A 26653-nucleotide genomic window follows, 5' to 3' on the forward strand; every position below is an offset into this window, starting at 1 on the left:
GGAAATAAGCTACAAAACAATATCGACTACAGTAAAGGGACCAGAAAATTCGGTATTAGACTACGCTTCAGCCAATCCCACGATTCCTCCAATTTCACATACAACGTCTGAAAACAGTAAAAACGCATGGTTGACAACAAGAAAAAATGACAAAAACTGGATTCACGATTACTCCACAGCTATAACAGTTCCTTTTACAACTGAAATGTTGGACAAGACAATGGCAACTACATTATTAGTAGAAAATAAATCTACAAAATCAGACTATGCAACAACTGACCTTATACCAATAACAACTGCAATGTGTTACAAAACAATATCAAATAAATTAGAGGCAAAGACATTAAAATGTTCATCCTTGAATAAATACGAAGCACATTTGAAAAATAGGAATGATAACGATGGATTGTTTGTCACTACTCTTGAGCCCGATAGTCCTGCAAATGATTCGTCGTTAGGCTCTTCATCAGAAGATTATGGTGCACTATTTAAAAGTAGAAATGATAACACTGAACTATTGCGCACTACTCTTGGACCTGAAAATGTTATAAATAATACATTTTCCGACACATTGTCAGAAGATTTTGAAGCACACTTGAAAAATAGGAATGATAACGATGGATCAACTGTTACTACTTTTGAACCCGATAGTCTTGAAAATGATATGTCACTAGGCTCTTCATCACAAGATTATGATGCACTATTTGAAATTAAAAATTATATAACTGAACCGTTGGTCACTACTCATGAACCTGAAAGTGTTACAAATAATACCTTTTCCAACTCATTGCCAAAAGATTTTGAAGCACTTTCGAAAAATAGGAATGATAACGATGGATCCGTTGTTACTACTCTTGAGCCCAAAAGTCCTGCAAATGATACATTTTTAGGCTATTCATCAGAAGATTATGGAGCACTATTTAAAAGTAGAGATGATAACACTAAACCACTGGGCACTACTCTTGAACCAGAAACTGCTACAAATGATAGATTTTTTGACTCATTGTCAAAAGATTTTGAAGCACATTCGAAAAATAGTTATAATAACGATGGACCCTTTGTCAGCACTCTTCAACCTGAAAGTGCAGAGAATGATGCATTGTTTGGCACATCGTCTGAAGATTACAAAGCTCTTCCGAAAAATAGGAATAATAACAACAAATCCTTTGGCACTACATTTGAACCCAACAGTTCTACGAATGATAAATTGTTAGGCTCATCGTCTGAAGATTACGATGCTCTTCTGAGAAATAAGAATGATAACGATGGATTCTTTGTCACTACTCTTGAACCCGAAAGTGTTTTAAATGATTCATTGTTTGCCTCATCGTCTGAAGATTACGAAGCACTAATGATAAATAGGAATGATAACTTAACTACTCTAGAACAAAAAGGCACTACAAATGATGCATTGATCCTTTCGTCGACCGAAGAATACGGAGCACTTTTTAAAAATAAGAATGATAAAACTAAACCGTCAGTTACCGATTATGCTGCAAATGATACATTGTTCGCCTCGTCGTCAGAAATAAACGAACATTTGGCCACATCTTTTGTATCTGAAGTTGCTACAAATGATATGTTGGAATTCTCATCGTCTGAAAATTATGAAGCAATATTGCCTAACAGAAATAATACTCTACAGTTCTCTTCTACTGAAAGTGTGACAATTGATAACGAGTTTCCTTCATCACCCGATAGTCACAAAGATATATTGCACAACAGAAAGGATAATACCATGCAGTCTTCTACGCTTTCCCTAGAAAGTGTAACAAGCGAAACAGATTTTCCATCATCAACTGAAGGTAATGCGGTTTCAAGAAACAAAAATAATAAAATACAGTCATTTTCCTTCACAGATCCATCTGATGATTTCACCTCAACTGAAGGATAAATAATTTTAACAAAAATATGTGGATATCAACAAATAATATCAGTACAATAATTGGAGTTTGTCCAAATGTTTGTAGACAAAAGACTGGATTTCACTCCCTAGGAAATCATTAAGATTAACAAATTACAACAGGGATGGAGAACATCTGAACATAATTATGCAGAGCGCAGCCAGTCCACAATTTTGAAAGAATTAGATATTGGTATTATCGGGTGCAGTAAGGTCAATTCTATGTCAAGAGCCAGACAGCTTTCGTACAAAAAACTGTAATAATCAACTTCTAAAAATAGTGTCAATCACAAAAACGGCATTTCTCAATTTGCAGAAAACATCAACAACACTAGAAAAATCTTACGGTGCTTTAAAAATCATTAAACTGGTCAAATATATAATGAGTCTTTCGTTTGTAAAAAAATAAACAAATGTTTTCATTGTTTAACATTTGTCAAAGTCAAAAACGTTCCAACATTCCTCTTTTCATAAAAGTGCTATTATCTCAGTTTCACTTTTCTATAGCTGGCTTAACAGATGGAAGAATTTAAGAAATATCGATGTTCAAACATAGGCAAAATGGTGAATGTTACACAGTGTGTAAAGTGGCCACTTACCAGCCAAATGACAGGTCATAGGCCCTGGACTTCCGTATTTCCCTCTCTTAAATGTTTTCCATCCCTGTTGTAATTTGTTAATAATATCAGAAGTAAATAAATACAATTCTCGGTGGAGAACACACAAATGAAATTGAATTATGTGGTTATAACTGTAATTATAGACTTGATTCAAAATCAAACATTTCGTTAACAAACTGATTAAAACCACATTACTTTAGATTTTTATGTCGTACAGTTTCAAGGTTACTACCTCATTTAGGAATTTTCATTATGAAGTAATATATATATATTAAATTTTCATTATAAAATATAGACAGGCGCCGTGGCACAGTGTGTAAGACAGCTAACTGTGAAACTAGTGTCGCGGGTTCAATTCTTGCCAGTTTCAAGAAAAAAATCCAACAAAGATTATTTCTCAATTGATCTGGGTGTGTTGGTATATTTTTCATAATGTCCTTCCATATCCTATTTCACACCTGCTGACAAGCCTCTACAGAAGAGGGTTATTCCTTAAAAAAATAAAACATTTTAAATATAAAAACTTTGTATTTTGTAAACACAAACAAATTAAATATGATAATAAAACCCAATACTTAATATTATTCAACCCACGTTCTATACAAACAAATGTTTAAGAAAATACTCAACAGCTCCAAATCTAAAATAGATCTTTAAAGATTTCTTAAGAACAAAGTGATACGTATGAAGTTGCATGAGGAGATTATATAACAACAACAAACCATCAGGCCGTTTCTCCGTAGGGAAAGGCAGAGAGGATAGATCGCCATATCACTCTATCTTTGCATACAGATCTCGCTTCAGCTACATTCATACATCTGCTCATGCAAGCACGCCGATTATTCCTACTTTTGACAAGTCCATCTTCAAGTATTTGATGGACTTGATCGTGCCATGTCTTTCTCGGTCCTTCTCGTTTTCTGCATCCATCAACATTCGCATCGTAGATCCTTTTAGCCGTTCTTTCGCTGTCCATTCGTTCTACATGTCCAAACCAACGCAGCACCCCTTTCTTGATTCTGTCGATAATGCATGTCTCAGCTCACCCAGTTCACGGATTTCGACATTTGTGCACCTATCATACATCGTTTTACCACACATTCGCCAGAGAGATCGCATTTAGACAGAATTTAACCTACTTTCATCATCATTTTTCCCATTCCATACTTCGCCCCTATACATTAGAGTTGGCACTAGAACTCCATTGTAAACTGTTAGTTTATATTAGTAAACTTAATGTCCAAATCAAAATTAGAGATGACGAGCACCGCTGCGGTCTTTCTAGTAATAGCATTTTGAAATTAGCAAATCACAAATTTCTGAGGTAAGTACTACAACCAGATAATTTTAAAATGAGATTTTTTTAGTTGACCACTAAAACGCTTCTTTGTATCTTCCTCCATTAATGTTACAAATGGACAAGTTGTGCATTTGAATCACAATATTATCAAGATTCTGATTTTGAAGTTACCCAGTTGTAGTAATTACCCTGCGGTATATAGACACATACATTTACATACACATACATCTACAGACTACATACATCTGCAGGAAAACTCCGCTCGTCTGGGTTATAATATTAACAAATTGACCATGGCAGGCGAATCGCCGGCCATGGTCAATTTGTCACTGACATACAAAGCCAGTGATTCGCCGGTTTGTCTTTGAAGTGATTTTTTTACATTAAAACTGAATGACAATAACTTTATTCATAAATAAGTATATTTCGGTTACTGATTTCATAAAAAAATGTAATAATAACAATTTATTTCACATTATTGTAATTAAAAAATGTGTCAAACATCCAATAGAATCATATTTGAATACATTGGACTGTGTCCAATAATTCCCCCACTATGCCCTACTTTCACCGCGCGCATTCGTGAGGTCGTAGCGTAATGTTGCTAGATGGGAAAAAAAAATCATAACACAAATGTAAGGCAAAAAAAAGCAATCTGTTAATTTCTCTAAAATTTTATTGTGCACGTGGAAATATTGATTGTCACAATAGAGTAGATAAGTAAAGGGTCATTTAATAAGAGTAATTGAATTAATGAACTTTAAACTTAATATGAAACAAATTTTATTTTACTGAAAACTGATATTTTTATATCATGTTAAATAATATTTGATAATTTGAAGATAATGTCGGTCAAATGTCCAGAACAGAGTTGTTTAATCCGAGATCCAATTTTCATTAATTCTCTCATTAGATGAGCAAAGTAGGGTAAAAAAATTTACTACTCTGGCAACACTAACAAAATTTCCATTTTGTTTCTTCGACAATCAGACAGATGGAAAAATAATTCAATTTTTAAGTAATACATTTGTTATATACACATCCATTTACTAATTACACATGAAATGTGATTGCATCCCGTTTCTTTAACATCCTAGCATTATTTCTACACTTTAAAAGGACACAACACGGCATAGTTGAATTCAAATCAGGAGTTGCGTACTGAGCGACGTCAACAAAGAAACTAATGGGTCAAAACGTAAACCTTCTCATTTATGAGTAGTTGAGTCGCCTTCTGTTTGATGTGCGTAAGCGGTTTCTGAACTATTCCTTATTCTATGGTGTCAAAATTAAATAGTGTGTTGTATAAACAAATTTTGTCATTTTTATTAGTGGTGCAATGGGTTAATGCCAAAAATACCCAGATTATGTGCAACAAATCCTGTCCTGACCTTGATCAGCCTCTCTATAATAGTGGATTGATAAAGTTGACAAATACTTGGGAGTTCACATAGCTGAGGATGGTAGCATGCACAAAGAGCTCGCAACACGCTTAGAAATTGCTGAAGCAACTTTAAACACAGTATGTGTTGTCTGGAACTCTAGTCCATACATCGTCGCTTCAGTTTGCTTTTGTCCAACAGACAAGAATACATATTTTTTTTACAAAATAGGCATAAATTAACATATTACAACAGAGATGAAGAACATTTTAGAGATGGTAATATAGAAGTCTAGGCATCTACCGGGCTTATGAACATTATTTTGAGTTTGTCCAAATTTTTGTAGACAAGGACTGGATTCAACTCCCTGTTAATATTACCATATTACAACAGAGATGAAGAACCATAAATCCACCTGGTCCATGAAGAAGTATAGAAATTGAAAAAATAACATTTTCATGCGTTGCCTAGTATGTAGGTGAAATAATTCAATTAGATGAATCTCACCCGCACAAATAAAGGTTTCAGCTCTTTAACTTCACAAACATCAACAGATGAAAGAATATACATGTTCAAATATGGGCAGAATGGTGAATGTTACACATTGTAAAGTGGCCACTTAAACCAGCCAATGACAGGTTATAAGCCCTGTAGATGCCCTTCTCTAAAATGTTCTTCATCTCTGTTGTAATATGTTAATATTAGCAGCTCCCCGGGGAGTTGAATCTAGTCCTTGTGTACAAAAATTTTGACAAACTCAAAATATTGTTGATGGGCATAAATAATGACCACAACTTAAGACGAAATTCGTTAAAAAACCCCTGAAATATTTTCTTCATTTCAATTTTATAAATAATGGCTTTTTCAGAACTCACACTTAACTCAATTTTGTTAAAAATGGTCTCTTGGACAAAAACAAACTAAAGCGACGACATGGTCCAAATGAAATGCTGATTATTCAACTCTTGTATAATGCCGGTACTTCTATACGGGTGCGAATCTTAGCACCTTACCAAAGCTCAAAACACCAAAGTTCTGAGTTGAGAATATTAGGCATAAGGTGGTTTGATTTCATAGAAGTCTGAGAACGGACTCAGCAGCCTTTTATAAGGAGCATTTTGAGAACACGCATGCCTCAGAAGAACCTAAACTCAAGTTTCCTCTTCCATCACCTACGGGCTCCTGCCGTCCAGGAATGCCTTCAATGACAACCTTTCGGCTTTATTCGGCGGGACTAAGGGATACTACGAGAGTAATGGCGAGAGTGCTGAGTGCAGAGGCGTCTGGTGATGTCCACATGCTCCACCTAGGAGCGGATGTGAATAAAAAAAGAAAGAAAGAATATAGATACAAATCAATCTTTTCATTTGCGTAGTATTAAACTTTTACATTTTGTTACATTATAATATCTAAATTCACAAAATAAAATATTGTACAATAGTATTCCAAAATTCTTGACCCCTGCTTTCAACATTCCATTAGGATATTTATTAAAATAAAAAAAACTCACCGAATCCTATCAGTACCTAAGTACTATTCTATATAATTATTTTGGTTTAGATTATATTTACACCTGATGATGGGTAATTCTGAAAACGCAAAACTAGTTGTTCTTATTAATATTAAACTCTCACGTGGCGTAAAAATACAAAGTATTATGTTTATTTTATATCTTACATTATATTACAAAGTATTAAAAGAAAAGGAGAAGAACATATAGAGAGAGAAATACGATAATATGATTCATAACTTAATATGTATCTTATATTTTATTACTTTTTAACTATTGTGCACACTTTGTACAAGTTGGCTACGGCCGTTTATAAATAAATAACGGTAATACTTCCCGCTGAGGCATTTACCTCGAAATCGATCGATATATTACTAAAAAACCTGATAAACTAAAAATACATTAAGATATAAACTAATAATAGATAATTTATCTTTACTTCAAGCAATATTTCATTAAGTTAAATACATTAGTATTTTTATTGGTTTCCTAAGGCAAAACACAGTAAATCAATGAATTATGTTCCCAATATTTATTTTGCGGGTATTTTAAATGATATATAAACTCAGAAATATAATGAGCTGTCTGTAGCTGTAGCGCATTATTACTCATTATAATAAACTGTTTTCTAATAGGAAGAAAATTTTACATCCCAAGAGTCTGCCAAATAGTGATTATCATAATGTAATAATTATTTTAATATTTTGTTAGTAATTTAAATATTTTTAGTACATAGTATGAATATTTTTAGTAGACATATATTATAATAGTGTATCTCATTATACTTGTCAATAAAATTAACATCACATATCCCAAAACTATTGATTTATTACTGTAAAAATTACATATTTAATTTCACCTACTCTCCCTTCTCTAGATACAATAATTTATATGGTGCTGCAATTAGTACATCAATTATTGTAGATTGCAAAAAGGTAAGATGATCAGTTTAGCACATAGGTTCCCAACAAGGGCGATAGCGGGTCCAGAGGCAAATGGGGGGCGTTAAGGCAGTCAAGGGGGGCGGCCGTGTGGTTAATTGTATGAGAAATTAGTAATAAAATACTGTTCTCATGAATAAAAATTATATCAATCCATTTAAGTCTTAAATTTTCATCTTATTGTTATGGGGTAAACAAGCATTTTAAATAAGCAATACGTATACCTAATTCGGTTCAGTATTGTCAGTGACTACGGTTGCCATCTGCAAAATCATTAAACCAGGGTAAGAAACTCGAAAACCCTGGATTTTTTTACCTTAAAGTTAAACCCGGACCTTTCTGTAGGAATTTTTAAAATAAATTATGTTGAAATTGTTCATTTTCCCACGACGATTTATTGAGCTTTGAAACCCAGACCCTATTGGCGACCCACCAGCTTCAACAATCTCATTATTTTATTTATTACTTATTGATTTCTGTGTTAACTATTAATAAATATTTTTGAACTACATTTGATGTTCTTTTCTACTTTGTGATTCTTGATATATATTGATAAAATTTTGATATTTGGTAAAACTATGGGAGAGGGACTAACGGTTTTTTTTGTTGGTGATCCAAAAAAGGTTGGGAACATACAGTCTAGCATTTCAGACTCTAGTCTAGGGTAGCATAAAGTGGTCTGAGCTGTTGGACTTGCTCCACACCACTCCTGCTGCTATCAAATTAGCTATCCTATACATCGAATGGCCATCCCCTCAATCCTCCCCCATTTAATGTGTTTCTCCATTCATCTTCACTTTATTTTCTTTTTCTTACAATGAATTACATGTTGAGTGTAATAGTTGTGAGTTTATTTTCTAGGATATTTTCTATGATATTTTATGTGTAATTTCAACTGTACATTGTAATAGACCTCTGGGCGTTTATTAAATAAATAAGTGATTTTCCACTATAGTATTTAAATATATTAGAAGCTTACTGGCTAAATGGAATTTAGGTAGGAATTCCAAAAAATTTTTTTTTTTCTTTAAAGCTGTTTTTTTTTCTTAAATCAGTTAGTCATTTGTTTTTTCATCGTTTGTTATTGCTTGTTATTATATATTATTAATGATGGATAAGTCAGACATTCGAATTCCGTTGTGATACTAACGCGGCACAGATGGCATGCTACATCGATGATGTGTACGGACTGAGCAACCGAGCGAATGCAAACCAAAATCAGGAAATAATATTTTTAAAAGTATATTAAGATGTTAAAGGTAATAAGTTATGAAAAGTCGGTAAAATACAAAATATTTATGTATTTGTGTCCAGTAACAATATTATCTATCTATACAAAATATATTAAAGAGGTTTAACGCAACAAAGGGTACACTTATATGTGATAAGGCGCTGGCGTAGGAACACTCATCAGCGGGGACTCTAAATAGTCGAGGTCTATAGGGACCTGGGGGATTTCCTGCTGTGTGCCGATCTTCTCCTGTAACTCCTCGTACAGTTTGTGCACCGGTTCTTTGTGCTGGCTCCCCGGTTGAAGAACCTTGATCAAAGTCTGCACTCGCTGCACCGGGAGTTTAGGGTGAATGTACCAGAGCAACTTTAGCAGGTGCTTCGTCACGTTGTCGCGGTTCAGCCCCGCGAAAAAGAACTCGTCGAACAGAACGGTGCAGAAGTCCTCCCCTTGGAACTCGTCGGGAATCTGGATGAGAAGGGCGATAAGGGAATGTAGGAACGGGTCTTCGTAGGCTCGGCCGTCTTTGCAACTCCCGAGGATCGAAAGGACTCTGAGTAATGCGGTGCGGTCGCGTTGCCGCGCAGCATGCAGAGTGTAGTACATGGCCAGCACTCCGCACACGGAACTGTCCCGCATGTACGCTTCGCAGGCGTCCGGCGGCGGGCCCGAGTGCTCTATGGTCGTTATGGCCGCCTCCCGCTCGTCGGGGGGCAGTTTGTTGTGCAGCTGTCGCACTTGGTCGTCCACCATGAGCGCCATCAGAGCGGGCAGATACTTGGTGACCACTTGGCTGTCCAGCTTTGGCTCTTTGAATTCCTGGGTTTCGATCATTACCCAGGCACTCAGTCCGAGCGCCAACATTCTCAAGAGAAGAATTAGGATTGTGTTGTCACGCGGCATCGCCTCCGTGTTGATGAGGTGCTGTAAAATTTTGATGGCCGACGTGGCTAAGAAGTTGATGGCGTACGGATCGCACAGAGTCATGGAGAGATCTCCCAGCACTTGCTCCTGCCCTCTCTTGATGCTGTCCAGGAACCCCTGCAGCTCGCGTGACCTCTTGATGTCCACGTTTCTCTCGCGGATGCAGGCGTCCAGGCACCACGTGAACTTGTGGCACGGGTCCACGGAGATGATGTCCTGCACTTCGAGGTCATGCAGCGCCATGAGCAGCTCGGCCCTTAGGGTGCAGTAGTGGATGTTCTTGGTCCTGAGGAAGAGGGTGCGGAGGAACTGCAGCACCATGTCGTACAGCCTGATGCTGGAGCCGATCATGTGGGCCAACTTCTGCACCACGGCCCCCTGGCGCCGCACCTTGGGAGAAGGAGAGAAGAACAGGTTGGTCAAGTTGAGATGATCGTAAATTACATTTTCTTTTTCTTTGATGTACTGAGTTAAAAGTGGCGATACTTCATCTCCGAACAAGGACTGGTTGTCTTGCCAAATCTGGCGCTTGACTTCTGTATCAGTATCGTTGTACAGTTCTCTGTCCCTGACTAGAATTTTTAAATATTTATCGTCAATATGAGGAGTGTTTCTTAGGATACACATTACTACAGGCCTGAGAGCTTTCACTTTGACTATCGGAAAACTCTTGGACAAGAGCTCTTTTAACTTCTTATCTCTGTCTCTGCCTTCTTTGGCTCCTATTTCGTTAATGTGGGCGATTAGTTTCTCTCTCAATTCTTCCAATACAGAAGTATGAAAATCGAGCCTTCTTACACCGTGCAAATCTAGCAAAGGAAGCATCGGCCTCAGTGAGGGCAGCAGCACTCCATTGGCGAGTTGGAACTCCTCGATGGCCTTTAGAGGGTCAGTACAGCTTGTGAGAGCGTCTCTCAGGTATGTCTGTCCGGGGACGCCAACATCTTCTAGTCCCGTTCCCGGTAATTTCCCTCCGGACGCCATTGTGTATTTACACTGCGTAACGAAAATACGAAATACTTGTTATTGTCAATCTCATCTCATGATTTACGACTACGAATTCAAATAATTTGACACAATAAACAACGGAATCTGACAATCCGTCAAAAGAAAATATTTATCGTTTATAGACAAAATAAAACTTAACTCTTGTTTTACGCAACAGACAATACTGGGCTGCGTTCTGTAGCGAAGGCACTTATTATCCAAATTGATCCTACCTATACGTAGGGAAATCCGGGGCGGAACGGGGTATCTAAGCTTTGAATGCAATTTGTGAGAGTTTGAAATTAATGACATCATTATTTGTCAATCTGTACATTTATCTACGAAAAAATAAATGTTTGACTCACCTAAGACATGATTACCATAAAAAATATTGTAAAAAATGAGGAAATTTGCCATTCTAGCCCACCACCCGGGGCTAGGTAAAAATTGCTAATAGAATTTGTTTTGTGTTTTTCCAGAATCTCACTAAGCAGACTTTAAAAATTCAACACTGCTACTTTGTTGAAACCCATAGAGCGTGCTTCAGATGTTGCTTCTGGTTTTGTCAGACTTAAATCAGCTGAAATCATTATTTTCTGCTAGCTGGTAAACCAGTTGAGGAAATTCATTCATAGTCATTCCGAAGAGTTGTTTTTGCATATCTTTCAGGTAATTTACATGCTCCAACTCTTTCATGGCTGTAAAAACGGTTGCGGAACTTTCTTGACTTTTTATTAGCAAGAGCTTCTGGATTTCCCCGTCTTTTCCAAACATACCTCCCAAATGTTAATTATGGCACTTCGTAACAATTAGGCGCCGCTAGGTATCCTATTTTTAGAGTTATGACTGCATGACTGCAACCTATGACTGCAGTTTGATACATAGCATCCACAGACTAGGAGTGCCAGCTGGTTTTTTTTTATATATATATTATAGCAGTTGAAAAAGTAACGTTAAAAGTGTAAAAGCCTAACCAAAAAACAAAGAAACTCACTTTCGGATTTTTAATATTAGTAAGAAAAAGCAGGATACCTTTAAATATTCTCAGGGGTGGAATGGAGTACCACCCCATTGTGCCCCGACATTAGCGTTCTTTAAAACACGAGAGTAATGGCCGATATAAGTGTTGGCTTTGAGTTATTACTAGACTTTTAGTCCGTCAAAAGTAGGTTGAAATTAACATGTAATGTATTTTTTTAATAAGCAACGGTATAAAGATATTTACCTTGGTGTAACTGAGCAAATATTAGAACTTTCGAGCTTTTTCTTCAACATTCGATGAACTTCGAATTTCAAACTAAGCGCACTCCGACACTGACAGCAACCATTTCATATAGCGCAGCGAAGTGAACTAAAAACTGTGCGCAAAGTTCATGCATCTCTGTCGTATGTAGCGAATTTCCTGCCCCTTTCCCGTTCTGCCCTGGGACCCTGTTCTACCCCAAGTTTCCCTCCGTGTCAAAATATTCAGGATAAAAACTTCTTTTCACGTAAAATAAGCAAGTATTTTCGTAATTTATCATAAAGTGAACGTTTATCTGTATTAGGAAATAACTTGGTGATATTTAAAAATATTTCGATCCGAAAATTATTTCGTTAAATTAAAATAATGATCTTCCATTTTAAACCCAAGGTTTTGTTTAAATACATTTATTTGTGTTCTAAGATTTTTCAAACAACAAAACACTTCAAAAACAGCATCCGGACAATCATCATCTGTCAACTCTTTGCAAAATGTTTTGTGTCAAAAATACAAAATGAAGAGTGATAATCCTTAACTGCTTCAGTGTAAGAATCTAGGTATGTAAGTAATTTTTTTGTCAAATTTGTAATTAATTTTGTGCCATTTTCCAAATGTTTCTGGAATTAAAATAAGAAAAATAGATGGCAAATAAATTTTACCCCGGCACTAGAAAAACGTGATCATCAATTTAATATCAAATTTCGGATGGGTAGATGTTCCCACGTTCTCTCAGTTAGAGGAGAAATGAACAGCTTCCGTTTATTTATATGCGTGACCACTGAACTAGATTTTACGGTCTCCAAGATTATTTAATCTCATCTTAGTTTTTTTCAATCTCACAACCATTTTAATAATAAACTTCCCCATATTTTACAATAAAGCTTTGATATAATAGCATTTAAAAAATCCCTAATTCAACATCCGTAGAAAATATAAAAGTTTTACGTAGATAACAATGGAACAAAATAGCTTTAGATGTAACTACGATCAATTGTACGCTTTTAGGAACGTATCCTATTGAGATGTCAACATATCCATAGAAAAAAAACTGTCAACATTGTAAACAACCACAATCTGTAGTTTGTAATTTCTTTAAATTATCCGGCAATCATATAATAATTAATATTTGCTGTCCCTATTTGTTATACATTTTCTTTTATTATGTCAGAAAAACAAAAATTGTTAGTACCTTCTGATGAAACATAAAAATTATCTCACAAATAATAAAACTTACTAAATACTAACATTCAAGTTATGTTTTAGGTTAGTTTGTGGAGATGTCAATGGAAATTTTAACAGCCTCTTTTCGAGAGTTGACTCCATTAATAAAAAATCTGGCCCATTTGATTTACTGTTGTGTGTCGGGTCATTTTTCGATGATTCGAATGTGGAATTACAGGCTTACAAAAATGGCGGTAAAATAGGTTAGTTTTGTAAAGATGCATTAAAATACCTACAATAATACACATGATCTCTAACAACTTGCACCATTTTAGGGTTAGGATAGATAATTCAAAGTTATATGAAAGTAAATTAAATAAAGTTATTTTTATCTTAAGGATCATTATCAAAAAAAAAATTGTGTTGATATAATGCTATTTTAATGAGTTTAAGTATTTTATTTTATTTTTAGTGTTTTAGTTTAATAAAATAAAATACTTAATTCATTAAAATAGCATTATATCAACTCATTAGTTAACCCGAAATTTTTTTGATAATGATCCTTAAGATAAAAATAACTTTATTTAATTTACTTTCATATAACTTTGAATTATCTATCCTAACATCTGTTTTGTATAAATACATTGAACTTCTTAATAAAAATACCAGTCTCGAAGATATCGCAAAAGCGATGAAACCGGACACTGGATATTCCAAATTTGTGGATTAAAGTATCACTCGTATTTTATTTATATAATAAATTACAATGAACTTCCATCAAGGACTTACAAACTTAAATGTTTTAGAACATGCAATTGAATAAATTAAAATGTAAATAATATAAGCAACAGACACCAAAACTAATATAATGTTTTTATTGTTTGTGTTTTCGTAAGTTTATAATTATTTGTTTTTATTTTTCATATTTAATTTTTATTGTTATTGTATTTTTTTCTGATTTTGGTCAGGCTGTTAGAAATTGTTAGTGGCAATTATTTCGCCATTTAACCATGAATACCTTTGTTTTATTTTTTGTATTTTAAGATTTTTTATTATTATGTATTTCAGTCACAGTTCCAACTTATATTTTGGGTCCCTGCAGTGAGAAGTATCAGAAATTGTACCCTGAAAATGAGGGGGCGGAAATTTGCCCAAATGTTACATACTTAGGTTTGTAGTACTTTTATTTCGAAAATGTCGACTGTGTTTTAGGACAAGGGCTTTAAACCAAAATAGCGTAAAAATTTTTAGTAGTACTTATAATATGTTTTAAATTAATTATGTGGGTCTTATACACATTGTCCGCCTCGTGGTGTAATGGTCAGCGCATTTTCCTACCTTGCGAGAGGTCTCGGGTTTTATTCCCGACATTTGACATTAAATATATATTTAAAAATATATTGTAGTCCCTGGACTGGCACCTGTAGTGTAAAACTGATCATCTTACCTTAATGTAATAAAAACGATCAAGATACGCGCTGGGATTGGTGTACCAATGTGGTGCTCTATGCATCATTCGGTGCTGAAAGGGAATGATGATACACATTTTGGCAAAATAATAAATAAGTTGACAGATGTTTCCAGTTAGAAGACCATTATGTAATTGGTTAAAAACACTTAAAATAATGGAACAGCTTTTTCCAGTATTTAGTATGAATCCTTGGTTATAAATAGTTAATTTCTTTTAAATAAGTACACATTTAATTTCAAAACAGTGCTTTACGCACCATTGGGTGCTTATTGGAAATAATGACTGTTACTAATGTAATGTAATACCTAATCATTAGGCAAGCGAGGCGTTTACATGACAAGTAGTGGATTAAAGATCGCCTATCTCAGCGGCCACCAGGTTGTGGAAGGGAAGGATCCGGGGTTCTCGGGAGCCGACTGTTCCGCTGTGCGGGACGCTTGTCTCCGAGGGCAACCTGATTACCGCGGGCTAGACATACTGATTACCTCGCAGTGGCCGTCGGAAATACAGAATTTAGATGAGAAAAAGGTAAAACGCCAAGTCATTAGTTTTATGAATTTGTTATTTTTTTAAACTAAATTGTCTTAAGGAGAGTTATCTCCATCGCTCACTAACCTAACTAGATTAATAGATAGAGTTACATACTAGATAATTCAGTATTTATAAGGCAAAATTAATGGCTATAATGGTCTTGGACCAAAGGTTTTGACGATGTTGCTAATTGAAGTTACTGAAACTGTGTGAAGGGGAGGCTTCATGTACCATCTACAAGTATATACACGGTAGTCTATTTTCTGTAATATATACAAGGTGTGTCTACAGCTGCCACAGACAAAGTAAACAATGAATACAGCTGAAAGTTTTAGCATACTTCAGGAGCATGTATACCAACCAACAAAAAAAGATAATCGGACTCTCCGAACCCGTGAAATCAAAAAATTCCCGTTATTTTCTGAACACGCCTCGTATACTTCTCAGAATGTTTAATAATATTTTGCAGCTTCTAAAATGGACAATTTTTTATGCCTGTGTGAGAGCCTGCTATACTGCCCTCATGAGCAAAATGGCAGCTTTTCAACAAAAATCACAAAATGAATTATATATGAGGTAATGTTCTCTAAGAAATTTCAAGCAAAAAGCAGCAACAATATGAAACATGACATGATGTTTTTTAAGTTTTTAAAAAAAACCATAGTAATTCTAAACAATAAAACAGTATCTATAGGATTCATAAGCAAAAACACGGGGCAGATATAACACATACTGGTTTTTTGCTTAGAAACAATACTTACTGTGTTTTTATTTGTGATTATTTACAGTTTTGAAAACTTTACATAAAGTTGATGACTCAAAAGTGTCTTATCTCAAAATATGACTTTTTCAAATAGCTGTCTTTTTGCTTATGTCTTAAAGTAGGTAGCATTTTATTATTTTTGCAAAATATATGTAATATATTGTTATAAGGATCATGAAGTTTATGATGAAATAAAATATAATTTGCATATACAGTTTTTAAATTTATTTTATTAGTGTAGAGATTCTATGATTATTCTTGTAAATGAGGGTTAGTGCCAAATAAGGTACCTGTAAATTAATTCTTGCCCTTCAAGCCCAGGGTTATCAACGGCTAAATCTCCTCTTCCAAGCCCAAGTCTGTAAAGAAGAGAGAAATGTTGATCTTATTATTTCAGTTTGGTTTCAGATAGATCTCGAGGTGAGTAGCAGCTCTCTGTTGGTATCCTGGCTTGCTATGCATACGCGCCCTCGATACCATTTTGTCACATCTCCTAAACTGTATTACGAACGACCGCCATACAGGCAAGTATGATTCTTCACCCAATTAAATAGTTAAACCTTCTCGAAAGTCAAACCAGTCTGATGATACACAGAAGTTATGATTCTGGCATACAAAAGTTAAGGGAGGGTATGATGTCCTGCCGGATATCCACTCACACAGTGCGGGTTTAATCTGTTTAACTCATTTAATCTCAGAATCTAAATTGTCTGCTAATCTGTAAGTGTGAAAACACTAACATTAATGGTATGTGTTTGCGCCAATGTTAACTCGTAAATACCGCATCATATGTATTTATATTTTTTAGATCTAATTACATGTATTGTACTCAAACCGCCCCTTTACACCTACTTCGTCCCTTCAGCATAATTAGTGGAAGTTAAATTCAGACATTGCTACCACCTAACTGCATAATTGCCAACCGCCATGGCCAATGGCCATTGTGCAAAGTGCTGATATATCTATTTGCATCCTTTATACCCTCTCTTCAATCTTCCTCACAAACCTCACCTTTCTGGAAAGCCACTCGGCCCCCCCAGTATGAATCTTAAGGCCCGAGTCACAAACTGGCCTTAGCCAGGTATTTTATGTATTTACACACCTCCACATCCCGCCTTATATTTTTCAACAATTTTACAATTCAAACTGACGTTCGTCCAGGTCAAAGCATTCCTTTGAACTGCCAAATAAATTAGTATATTATGACTTATTGTCAAAACTCGCAATATCAATTTGTACAGGGACAGGCGGATCCAGCGTTTTGAAATATTCCCCAAGTTTGATCGAATAACAGTGAAAATATAATTGCTTTGAAGTGGTTCATTTAGAGTATTATTTAACTTATTTTATCTGGGATTACGAAAGGATTTTTCAATAAAATATCTAGCAGACTCACGGAGCCAGACAAAAAAGGCATTTTTGCGAGTTTTTATGTAAGTTTCTGGATTTATTTTATTTTGAATCTTGAAATAGGGCATACATTTCTTATGGGATTTTAGTGATTTCAATCACTGTATAGATATTGACCTAACTATCCGTTTAGAATAAGCAGTTTAATCATCGGTAATATTGATTTTGTAGGAATGATACAAAGTGATGTTTCCAATATCTGACCTTTGAATGTGTAAATAAAGTAGATCAAAGTTTCAAGTTGTCATTTGATTGAAATTATTTTTATGGCATTTGTAGGAACTTCAATACATATCACAACAGCCGAGAACTCGCTACGCGCTTTATCGCTGTGGCTCCTGTTGGAAATGCTAACAAACAGAAATGGTTATACGCCTGTAGTCTTCAGCCCATCCAGCAGATGCGCATGATGGAACTTCTCCAGGGAACTACAGATGAGACACAGTGTCCCTACCCAGAGGACCTGATGCAGCAGACCAAACCGGGACTGTTAGAAAAGGTTGGTCATTATTATTTTTATTTCTAGGGTTATTTTGTAATTCTTTTTCATTCGTGGACACCACCAGATGCTTCCAGCAGACTATTGTCTCTTGTTTTGTCAATCACGCTGTCTCTAAAGTTAATTTTAGAAGTAGCAAATTCTCAGATATTCATTCATATCAAGTCACTTAGCCACTTCTATAAATATCAAATTTGTCTTTTCAGTACACTGGCAACGGGCAGTTCTTCTATGATATGGACTCTGCAGACCCAGGCCATGGGGGGAAGAGGAAACACAGGGGCGACCAGAAAGAAAGAAAAAGGCCAGAGTTCGATCAAGGTAATTTTATTATAAATCATTATTTTACAAGTTAAATACATTCTTACCCGAAATGTGCTGCTACCTTTGATGGGGCTACACAGTCAGAAACCAAATCTACATAAATATTAAATTGTGTCTAGTAATAAATCAATTGAGGTGAGGTTACCACTGGAGTTCATCAAGGTTGCGTCCTCTCACCATTCCGTTTTATAATCCTTATAGACCCTGTCCTGAGAAAGTAAATTCCACTAGATCGAGGAATATTCGTCTCCTCCAAAAACTTGGCGACCTAGAGTATGGCGATGATGCGGTTATAATTGACGATTAGTCAGGAGGTGTTTAAATCACTGTAGATAAGGCTAAATAGGTACTCAGCATGCATAGGTTCAAAAATCAATATTGCAAAAACCCATGTACTGTGTAACACTTCGTGCCTTGATGCTCGAAATTCCTTGTCAAGCCAAGTCATTAAAAGGGTTGAGAGTTTCGAACACCTGGAAGTATTTGTTACAGAAAATGGCAACTTTATCGTGCAGCTAGGAATATCTGGCGCCACATTCAACAGTATAAAGCCTGTCGGGAGATTGGATATTTTTAATTTGTGAAAGTCAAATCCCGCCTTTATAATGCCTGCGTAGCACTTATTCTTCTCTATGGATGCGAATTGTGGCACTTTGCTAGGGTCCAAAACAACAAAATACTGAGTTTTGAAAATCGATGTCTCGAGGTTTGACTTTAAAAAGAATGAAGTAATTCTTATTACTAATAGTAATTCTTATTGAAAGGATACAGCAAACTCCAGTGATGACTGTCATCAAACGGAGGCGATACGGTTGGCTGGGCCATATACTGCGGACGCCTTCTGAAAGCCTTACGCTTGCTTACTTTACAAAGCATCAGGTTCTCGACGTCCTGGATGTCCGCTGCTGACTGTTCTTCGACAGTTTATGTCAGAACTACGGGACATGAACCCTAGTTGCACAGGAGCTGGCAGCCGACAGAAATGCCTAAAGGCGCTTTGCAGACACCATATGCTCCAACTAGGGAGCGTACATGGAATGATGATTTTGAATACATCAAAACAAAAATGAGACTGGAAAACTGGTAACTTTTTTAAACCAATACCAATATACGATAAAATACAGTCGCGTGCACAGAGTTTTTAACAGTTAGTAGTAGAGTAGGCAGTAGAAAAAAAGTATCTATCAGTAATAAATATAACCAAACAGTTTCCTTCACTCGTAACATGAGAAAACGCGTTGTTTCTTAAAACGGTTGAACATATATTTCCGTCATTATCACAAGTTTCACAGAACTCTATTTCAATTTTTTATTAACAAATTAAACTTGGATCATATTCTTGATTGTATGAAAAAAATCTAATTGAGGCGTTTGAGGTTATTTATTTGACATTTAAACTTTGACCCTCTTTTATTTAATAATAATTTTAAAAAATGCTAGATGTCAGCAACATATTCGTTTTTATTTCTAAAACAATGCACTAAAATTCATGAAAAGCGTTGTCTACAATGTCACCCATACACGCGTAATTACAACTAAAAAAACCCACACATATACATTTTGTTCATGTGAACAACAGCTGCAATGTGAACAAAATAAGCGTTTATAGTTTGTGTCTTTGCCAACCCTGGCCAATGGCGGCGCGCCGATCGGTACGACACAATACGTAACTTAATTATGTCTAGTGCATTTTTCAAATTTCACAAATAGTTACTCGCATATTTAATATTATTTTTTGCTATTGTTTTAATAAAATTATTGTAGAGTAGGCACTGCTTATGTACCTATATGAAACGCACGCCACTGATAAAATAATACTTTAAAAAGATACATATGATTAAAAAAGAGTATGAACAAAGGATATAGGTATGTTTTGTTGATGGGAAAATAGGGAAAGAAGAACGGATGGAAGATTTTTAAAAATAAGTTAGAGGAACAATAGGAAGCCTAATAGTTACACAATTTTCCTGCATACTTAATTATTGCTTAATTAGTTGAATTTGTTTGTTCTCTTTATTCCAGCTAGTTGTTGGTTCTGCCTGTCTTCTCCCACAGTAGAGAAACAGCTGGTCATCAGTGTGGGAGAAAGTTGCTACCTGGCTCTAGCCAAGGGTCCGCTGGGCCCTCACCACTGCCTCATTCTGCCCGTTGCTCACCACCAATCTACCAGTCAGGTAATACAATCATTTCTGTTATAATTTTGCTCTATCGTCCGCCCTGCTTATTATGTATGTGGATTATATTAATTGCGATGGGCACGAGTTACTTTAACGCAGACTTACGTGTGTTTCTCCAGGCACCCGAGGAAGTGAATGAAGAGATTAAACGATTCAAGAAAGCTCTGGTAAAGTTCTTTGACTCTCTCGGGCAGCTGGTTGTATTCTTCGAGAGAAACTTCAAGACTTCTCATCTCCAGGTGCAGTGCGTTCCTATTCCACGGGAAGCTGAGTCGCAACTCGTCGAAGTATTTCATGTGAGTCTCAAATGTTGATTGTCTAGTTTTTTTGTTTTTCTTTTCGCTTTTAATGCAATGGTGATGTGTCATGTATATCGTCGGTATCAGTCAACAGTGGACATCCAGGACGTCAAGAACCTGATGTAAAGTAGGCAAGCGTGGTTAAGGCTCTAAGGATGCATCCGCAGTACATGGCCAAGCCAACTGTATCTCCTCCGCTTGATGACAGTTGTCACCGGAGTTTGCTGCGTCCATTCTCTTAATTCACACCCAAGATTCTTCTGAGACACCTATTCTCAAAACTCAATATTTTGCTGTTTTGGGCCCGGGGTGCCACGATTCATATCCATATAGGAGAATAGGTGGTATGCAGGCGTTATATAGGCGGAGTAAATATCCAATCTCCAGACAGCCTTCATGCTGTTGAATGTGGCGCCTGCTACCCCTAGCCGCACTCCCAGTCCCCTTTTTGAAAGCTGCCATTTTCCGTATCATATACTCCCAGGTATTTGAAACTCTCGACCCTTTCGATGATTTGGTTCGACAAATTCAGGGGATTTCGGGCATCGAGGCATGAAGTGTTACACAGTACATGGGTTTTTGCAATATTGATTTTTAAACCCATGCTTGCGGAGTACCTATTTAGGCTATCTACAGTGGCCTGAAAACCCGTGACTGAATCGTCAATTATAACATATATGCATCACAAATATGGAATCCTATGTACAATGTGCAGATATCACGCATTGAAAATATTCAAAAAAAAATCGTAAAGTTCATGTGTTTCCGGTTGAAACTTGAGTTTAAATCTGACCAATATATTCATATATGTAAAAAACATCACCTATTGCCTCTGCAAAAACATCGTGAAATAGCGGATATAATTTATTTACTTAAAATTGCCTCTGGTTCAATTGACTGTCCTGAACTACTTTGCAAACTTTCTATCAATGTTCCTTCCAAAGTTTTAAGAAATAACCCTCTTCTTCACATACCTCTTGTTTCATCTAATTATAGGCAAAATTCATATTTATGGCGAACTTTTAATAATTTTAATGTAATAAATAAATCATTTAACATAGATTTATTTGCAAATAATCTTAATGACGTACGGCGTTTGCTTTCGAAATAACTCGTAGTATTTTTTCTTTTCTTTTAAATTTACATTTAATTACTATTCATTTTATGTTCGAGAATCTTTTTTAACTTACTGTGATGCTACTTGTGAAAACCTGTAATTGGCTTATTTGTTATTGGTTTTGTTATATAAATATGAGATAATTATAGCTGTTGGTTATCCAAATAAATAAAATAAAATAAAATAAATAACCGCATCAACGGCATAATCTAAGTCACGGAGTTTTTGGGAGGAGGAGATGGATATTCCTCAATCAAGTGGAATTGACTTCCTAAGGATGAAGTGCATGAGGATTATAAAGAGGAACAGTGCAAGGACGCAACCTTGACGAACTCCAGTGGTGACTTCAAACCAATCTGTGACAACATCGTTGATTCTGATTCGGCATTCGCTATCAAACACTTTTTCATAATCTACAAAGCACAAAGCCAATGAACTATTTAGTGCTTTGTTCTCCTGTAGAATACAGCGCATGTTATATTTAGTATTTCATTCTCACATTCAATGTTTATTCTAAGATAGCACCTAAAATTATAAGCTAAGGAACTAAAGCAGCGAGGAACATTAAATGGCTCGCCTGCACAATCAGCCAATAGCGACTTGCACTTCTTTACCTTTCACAGATTTGCTTTAATAATGTAGTGCCCTATGTATTATCTAGTCTGAATAAGATATGATGATGATGTATATATTTGCATACAAATTTTAGATTAAAAGTCATAACTCTATTGATGATATTTTTAGGATGAAGCGGGTATCCAGGGATTCCAACTGGAACCGATTCCGGCACGTACCGACCTGAAACAGGTGGCCGCACCTGGCTCTCCATACTTCCACTTGGAGTTACCGAGCGGAGAGCAGTTCTACACCAGAACCAAGCACAACTTCCCTCTGCAGTTTGGAAGGTAATACTTATTATTATACGTATATCTGAACTAATTATGTTTGCTTTTTTTCACTAGACAAGGAGGCGATAGAGGTATTGAAAATTTTTATGATCTAAGAAGATTATAATTAAGATGACAAGTCTTCCACTGTAAACTTGCACTAACCCTGAATTAATTTCTGTGGATATAAAAAAAGAATTGTACTGTAGGTATATGTACTAAATATTTCAAATCAAAAAAACTTATCTGGCTCAAGAGAAAGACGTCTGCTGAGAATCTGGCTTTTAGAACGTGGTTTTTTATATTAAGATTTTTTTTGTGTTTTTCTTTTTTATTTGGACAATTTTTTTATTTTCGATGTACATATTTTTATTTTTTTCCATAGTAATAAGAGTTTTTATATGTTTATAGAATTTATGAAATAAGATTATGTATATATATGTATATTAGAACTTAACTATAAGCACCTGCTGACAAACTGCATTTTATGCAGTTCAGTAGGACTTGATAATTTATATGTTAATTTTTGTATGCTTTTGATAAATAAATAAAAAAAAAAAAAAAAAAAGGAATTATTTGTAAATAAAAATTCACGAAACATGTGTGTCTTACAATATATCACTTCCAGAAGAACAATGGCGCATGTGTGAATAGCAACATTTTCCAGAAAACGCATTTAAACATTCAAAATCATTTTGAACTTGATTGACTTTGGTTGACATGGCCTTAATTGTAACTGTATTAACAATTATTTACCTATGTTTATGTTTTTAGCTATACAAAAACGATTTTCCTAACTCTATGAGGCCATGAGCCCTGTGTTAAGTTGGGATACAACATAATGGAAAATGAAGCCCCGTAGCATCAAAATACATTAAACGTTAAAAGAAATGCCTACCTAATAACCGGAAATCCCACAAAAATTTGTGACGTAGTTCAAAGTAGTTCAGTACATTTTCGTAATCTTCTTTGCAAGAGTTTTTATATTGGTAGATCTCTTGACCTTTTGTAAATTTTATTATTTTAACTTCCGTCAAAAGTCTCTCGCGTCATCAATTTTTTAAGCAAATCCAATATATGTTTTATTTTTTTTGTGTAGGGATGTTCTCGCCAGTTCCCCCATTCTGGATTGCGAAGACAAAGCAGATTGGAGAGCGTGTCAACTCACCAAGGAAGAGGAGATACAATATGTCTCGGAGTTTCGGAAAAAGTTTGAACCCTTTGATTTCACTGTAGAGGAATAAACATACAAATAAATCAATTCTTAGTATGTGAATTGTACATGCTAAGATTTATTAAAACATCAAAATGCGAAAAAATATTTTATTATTCTTTTGGCGACTTGAATAAGTTTTCACTGTTTTTTCATGAAAATTAATGCCTTATTTTAAAAAATTAGTAAAGAACATGTCATTGAAAGTATTTTTCGTCGCTAGGGATTACTTTCTCTCATTTTTCTGGCAGCAAAAGAATACCATCTCGAAAGAACAACTCATCTTTTGAGATTTCCCACGAATCGAGTCATTTTTTGGCATCTTTATAAGGATGGAAGTGCTGCTCAGCCAGGCCACGAGTCATCGGTCGTAACAAGTCTTGATCGGAAGGAGTAATGTCCCACAAATACGGCGGGGGGAGTAGTACTTCCCATCTGAGGGTTTCCAAGTATATTTTGACTGGCCTTGCAACATGTGGCAGGGCGTTGTCATTCTGCAAAATTATTTTATCGTGTATGACAGCCATTTTTCCTTCAATGCTCGGCTCAAACGCATCAATGAGGAAGTTCAGTGGTTTTTTTTATTTGTTAATATACTATTAAACTAAGCCAAAAATAGCTACAGTTTTTTTAAAGTTTTGTATTTTTGAAATAACTCCGCGTGTGACGTCAGAGGTTCATTTCTGCTTAGTCTCATTCAGTTCTTTCCATTTGTCCAGAAACGACAAGCAGACCGGAAATCTTCCATAGCTTTCAGATCATAGGTTGATTCATATGAACCAGCGAAGTCATTCAAAGTAGTGCGTTTTTATTAAAATATGTTTTATTATTTTTTCTGTACATTTTCAAGAAACGCTAGAGAATTTAATGCTAGAGCATCCGCACAAGAAAAAAAATTTGTATCGAATTTCTCGAAGTTCCTCATTGTAGTCAATAGCGATTCCCTGTAAACTCTTTGGCTCAAATTCGACATGTTTAACTCGGTGAAAAAATATGTTGTTTGCATTTTGGCGGAATAATATATACTGCCATTTCAAGCCTAGTGGTGAAGCTTCTCGATGAAGTTGGCTGTAGTATTGCCTGATGTAAAAAGGTTGCGATAACACCATCTGTCGGGAAACATCGAGAACTCATTAAAGTCCCTATTATTTCAATGTTAAATTGGCCCGGCCCATTAATGTATGTTTGACTGTCTTAAAATAGGGTAGCTAACTAAGTTAGACATCCAAAGTAACTTTATATAAATGTAACAATTTTATGCATGCATAATGCGATCGCCTCGTGGTTTTATTGATTAGCGCGTTAGCCTGCCATGCAAGAGGTTCCGGGTTCGATTCCCGACATATTTATTTAAAACGGTGTTTTCACACTAAAAAATTTCATTGTCCTCGGACTGGCACCTAAACTCAAGACTGATCATCTTACCTTTATGTAACCAAAAATATAACAAGATACCCTGCGGTTGGCCCGCCAGTGCGGATAGAGAATGACGATGATAGTAAAATAAATAAATTTAAATTTAATTCAATGTAAATTAAAGTAAAATAAATGATAATTTATCTGAATCAATTCAATCTTTCTTATTTTATACAAATTGTACACAAAGATAGATATTTAAATGGTATATTTTGCAATATTTTTATTTATTCCTAGTTAACTCAAAATTACAGAGAAAATGTTTTTTTTTTATCATGTTACGTTTTGTATATAAAAATAAATATGTACTTACTAAACTTGTGCAAAAATAGTTATGAAATAAATCAATTTGATATTGTAAGTTATTTTATATATCGTCGTCGCGCTGGCAACATCTGTGGAGTATAAGAAGAAATTAAGTCTCGCTTTTCTTTATACAAATATATTTTCTCCCTGGATCCAGCACTAGAGTAATTGAATAAACACTATTTGGCGTGTCTATCGTTTTGGTTTTTTGATAAATTATTTCTTATGGGAAACTAGGACCATCCGAAAAACCCAAAAAAGTGCCCAAATTTATCTGCCATCTTCAGACGTAAAGATACCGACTGAGAAAATTTTGTTCTGATACTCCTGAAAAAAAAAACCAAATTGGTTATTAATATTTTTGGGGTGCGGAAAAAAGAACAGCTAAACGTCGATTTTGTCCATTTTAGTTAGGCAAAATTAGTCCGACATGTAGTTGTCTTTTTCCCACAGTATCGAGGAGGCACTTGCGAGAGAGTGACAGAAAAAACATGTTCAAATACCTAATAATCAAAATTAACCAGCATCGCATCTAAGAGGATTGATTATTATTTTTTAAAAGTATTTTTAATTTCTCATTAAAATTAGACAATTTTGTTTCAACAAAATAAAGTGAATTTTATTTCTAAATAAAATGATGTATTTTTCCTTTTTGTTATCAATAAATAAATATGTAAAAATAAAATCCATCATCAGAAGGCACATTGTTAAAATTATCTACTAACAAATTTTTTAAACGTCACTTGACAGATATTGCCAGCGCAACGACGATATTTAATCATTTGTTTTGTGTAAATTTAGTGATTTTATTTTTAAATATATCAAATAATTGGCCAAAGCCATCAACAAGTTTCCATATCTCAATGTTTATTGTACAATATAATTATTTTAATCAACGTGTATCTATGCTGTTTGATTTCCCGATGAATTTAAATAAAACCAACACAAAAATAAATATTGAAGATGAATTTGTTGATATTATTTTCAAACATGGCACCCTTCATTTTTATGAATAAAATTATAAGTGGTTCGCCACTT

General features: G+C 35.1%; 2 protein-coding genes across 2 annotated transcripts; one reads left to right on the forward strand and one right to left on the reverse strand.

The window, feature by feature from the left end:
- Positions 1-8942: 8942 nt before the first annotated feature.
- Positions 8943-10949, reverse strand: NELF-B (negative elongation factor B). The gene has a single exon (XM_088224440.1). The coding sequence runs from the start codon at positions 10793-10795 to the stop codon at positions 9032-9034; it is 1764 nt and encodes a 587-aa protein (XP_088080566.1). The 5' UTR covers positions 10796-10949; the 3' UTR covers positions 8943-9031.
- A 2142-nt stretch (positions 10950-13091) lies between these two features.
- Positions 13092-25335, forward strand: LOC148282858 (pre-mRNA splicing factor CG7741). Its single transcript, XM_088224441.1, has 11 exons — positions 13092-13222; positions 13305-13465; positions 14271-14372; positions 14990-15201; positions 16376-16491; positions 17657-17876; positions 18083-18197; positions 20223-20374; positions 20497-20673; positions 22538-22698; positions 23780-25335. The coding sequence occupies exons 1-11, from the start codon at positions 13203-13205 to the stop codon at positions 23922-23924; spliced, it is 1581 nt and encodes a 526-aa protein (XP_088080567.1). The 5' UTR covers positions 13092-13202; the 3' UTR covers positions 23925-25335.
- The last annotated feature ends 1318 nt before the right edge of the window (positions 25336-26653 follow it).

This window comes from Micrasema longulum, unplaced genomic scaffold (genome assembly GCF_059751315.1).
Source record: "Micrasema longulum isolate JH-2025_06_02 unplaced genomic scaffold, ASM5975131v1 h1tg000284l, whole genome shotgun sequence".
NCBI classification, from domain to species: Eukaryota; Metazoa; Arthropoda; class Insecta; order Trichoptera; family Brachycentridae; genus Micrasema; species Micrasema longulum.

Coding starts and splice junctions, on each gene's coding strand:
- NELF-B (XM_088224440.1), bottom strand. CDS start 10,795: ATGGCGTCCGGAGGGAAATTACCGGGAACGGGACTAGAAGATGTTGGC.
- LOC148282858 (XM_088224441.1), top strand. CDS start 13,203: ATGTCAGAAAAACAAAAATT. Junction 17,877..18,082: donor AACCGGGACTGTTAGAAAAG/GTTGGTCATTAT, acceptor TTGTCTTTTCAG/TACACTGGCAACGGGCAGTT. Junction 18,198..20,222: donor AAGGCCAGAGTTCGATCAAG/GTAATTTTATTA, acceptor TCTTTATTCCAG/CTAGTTGTTGGTTCTGCCTG.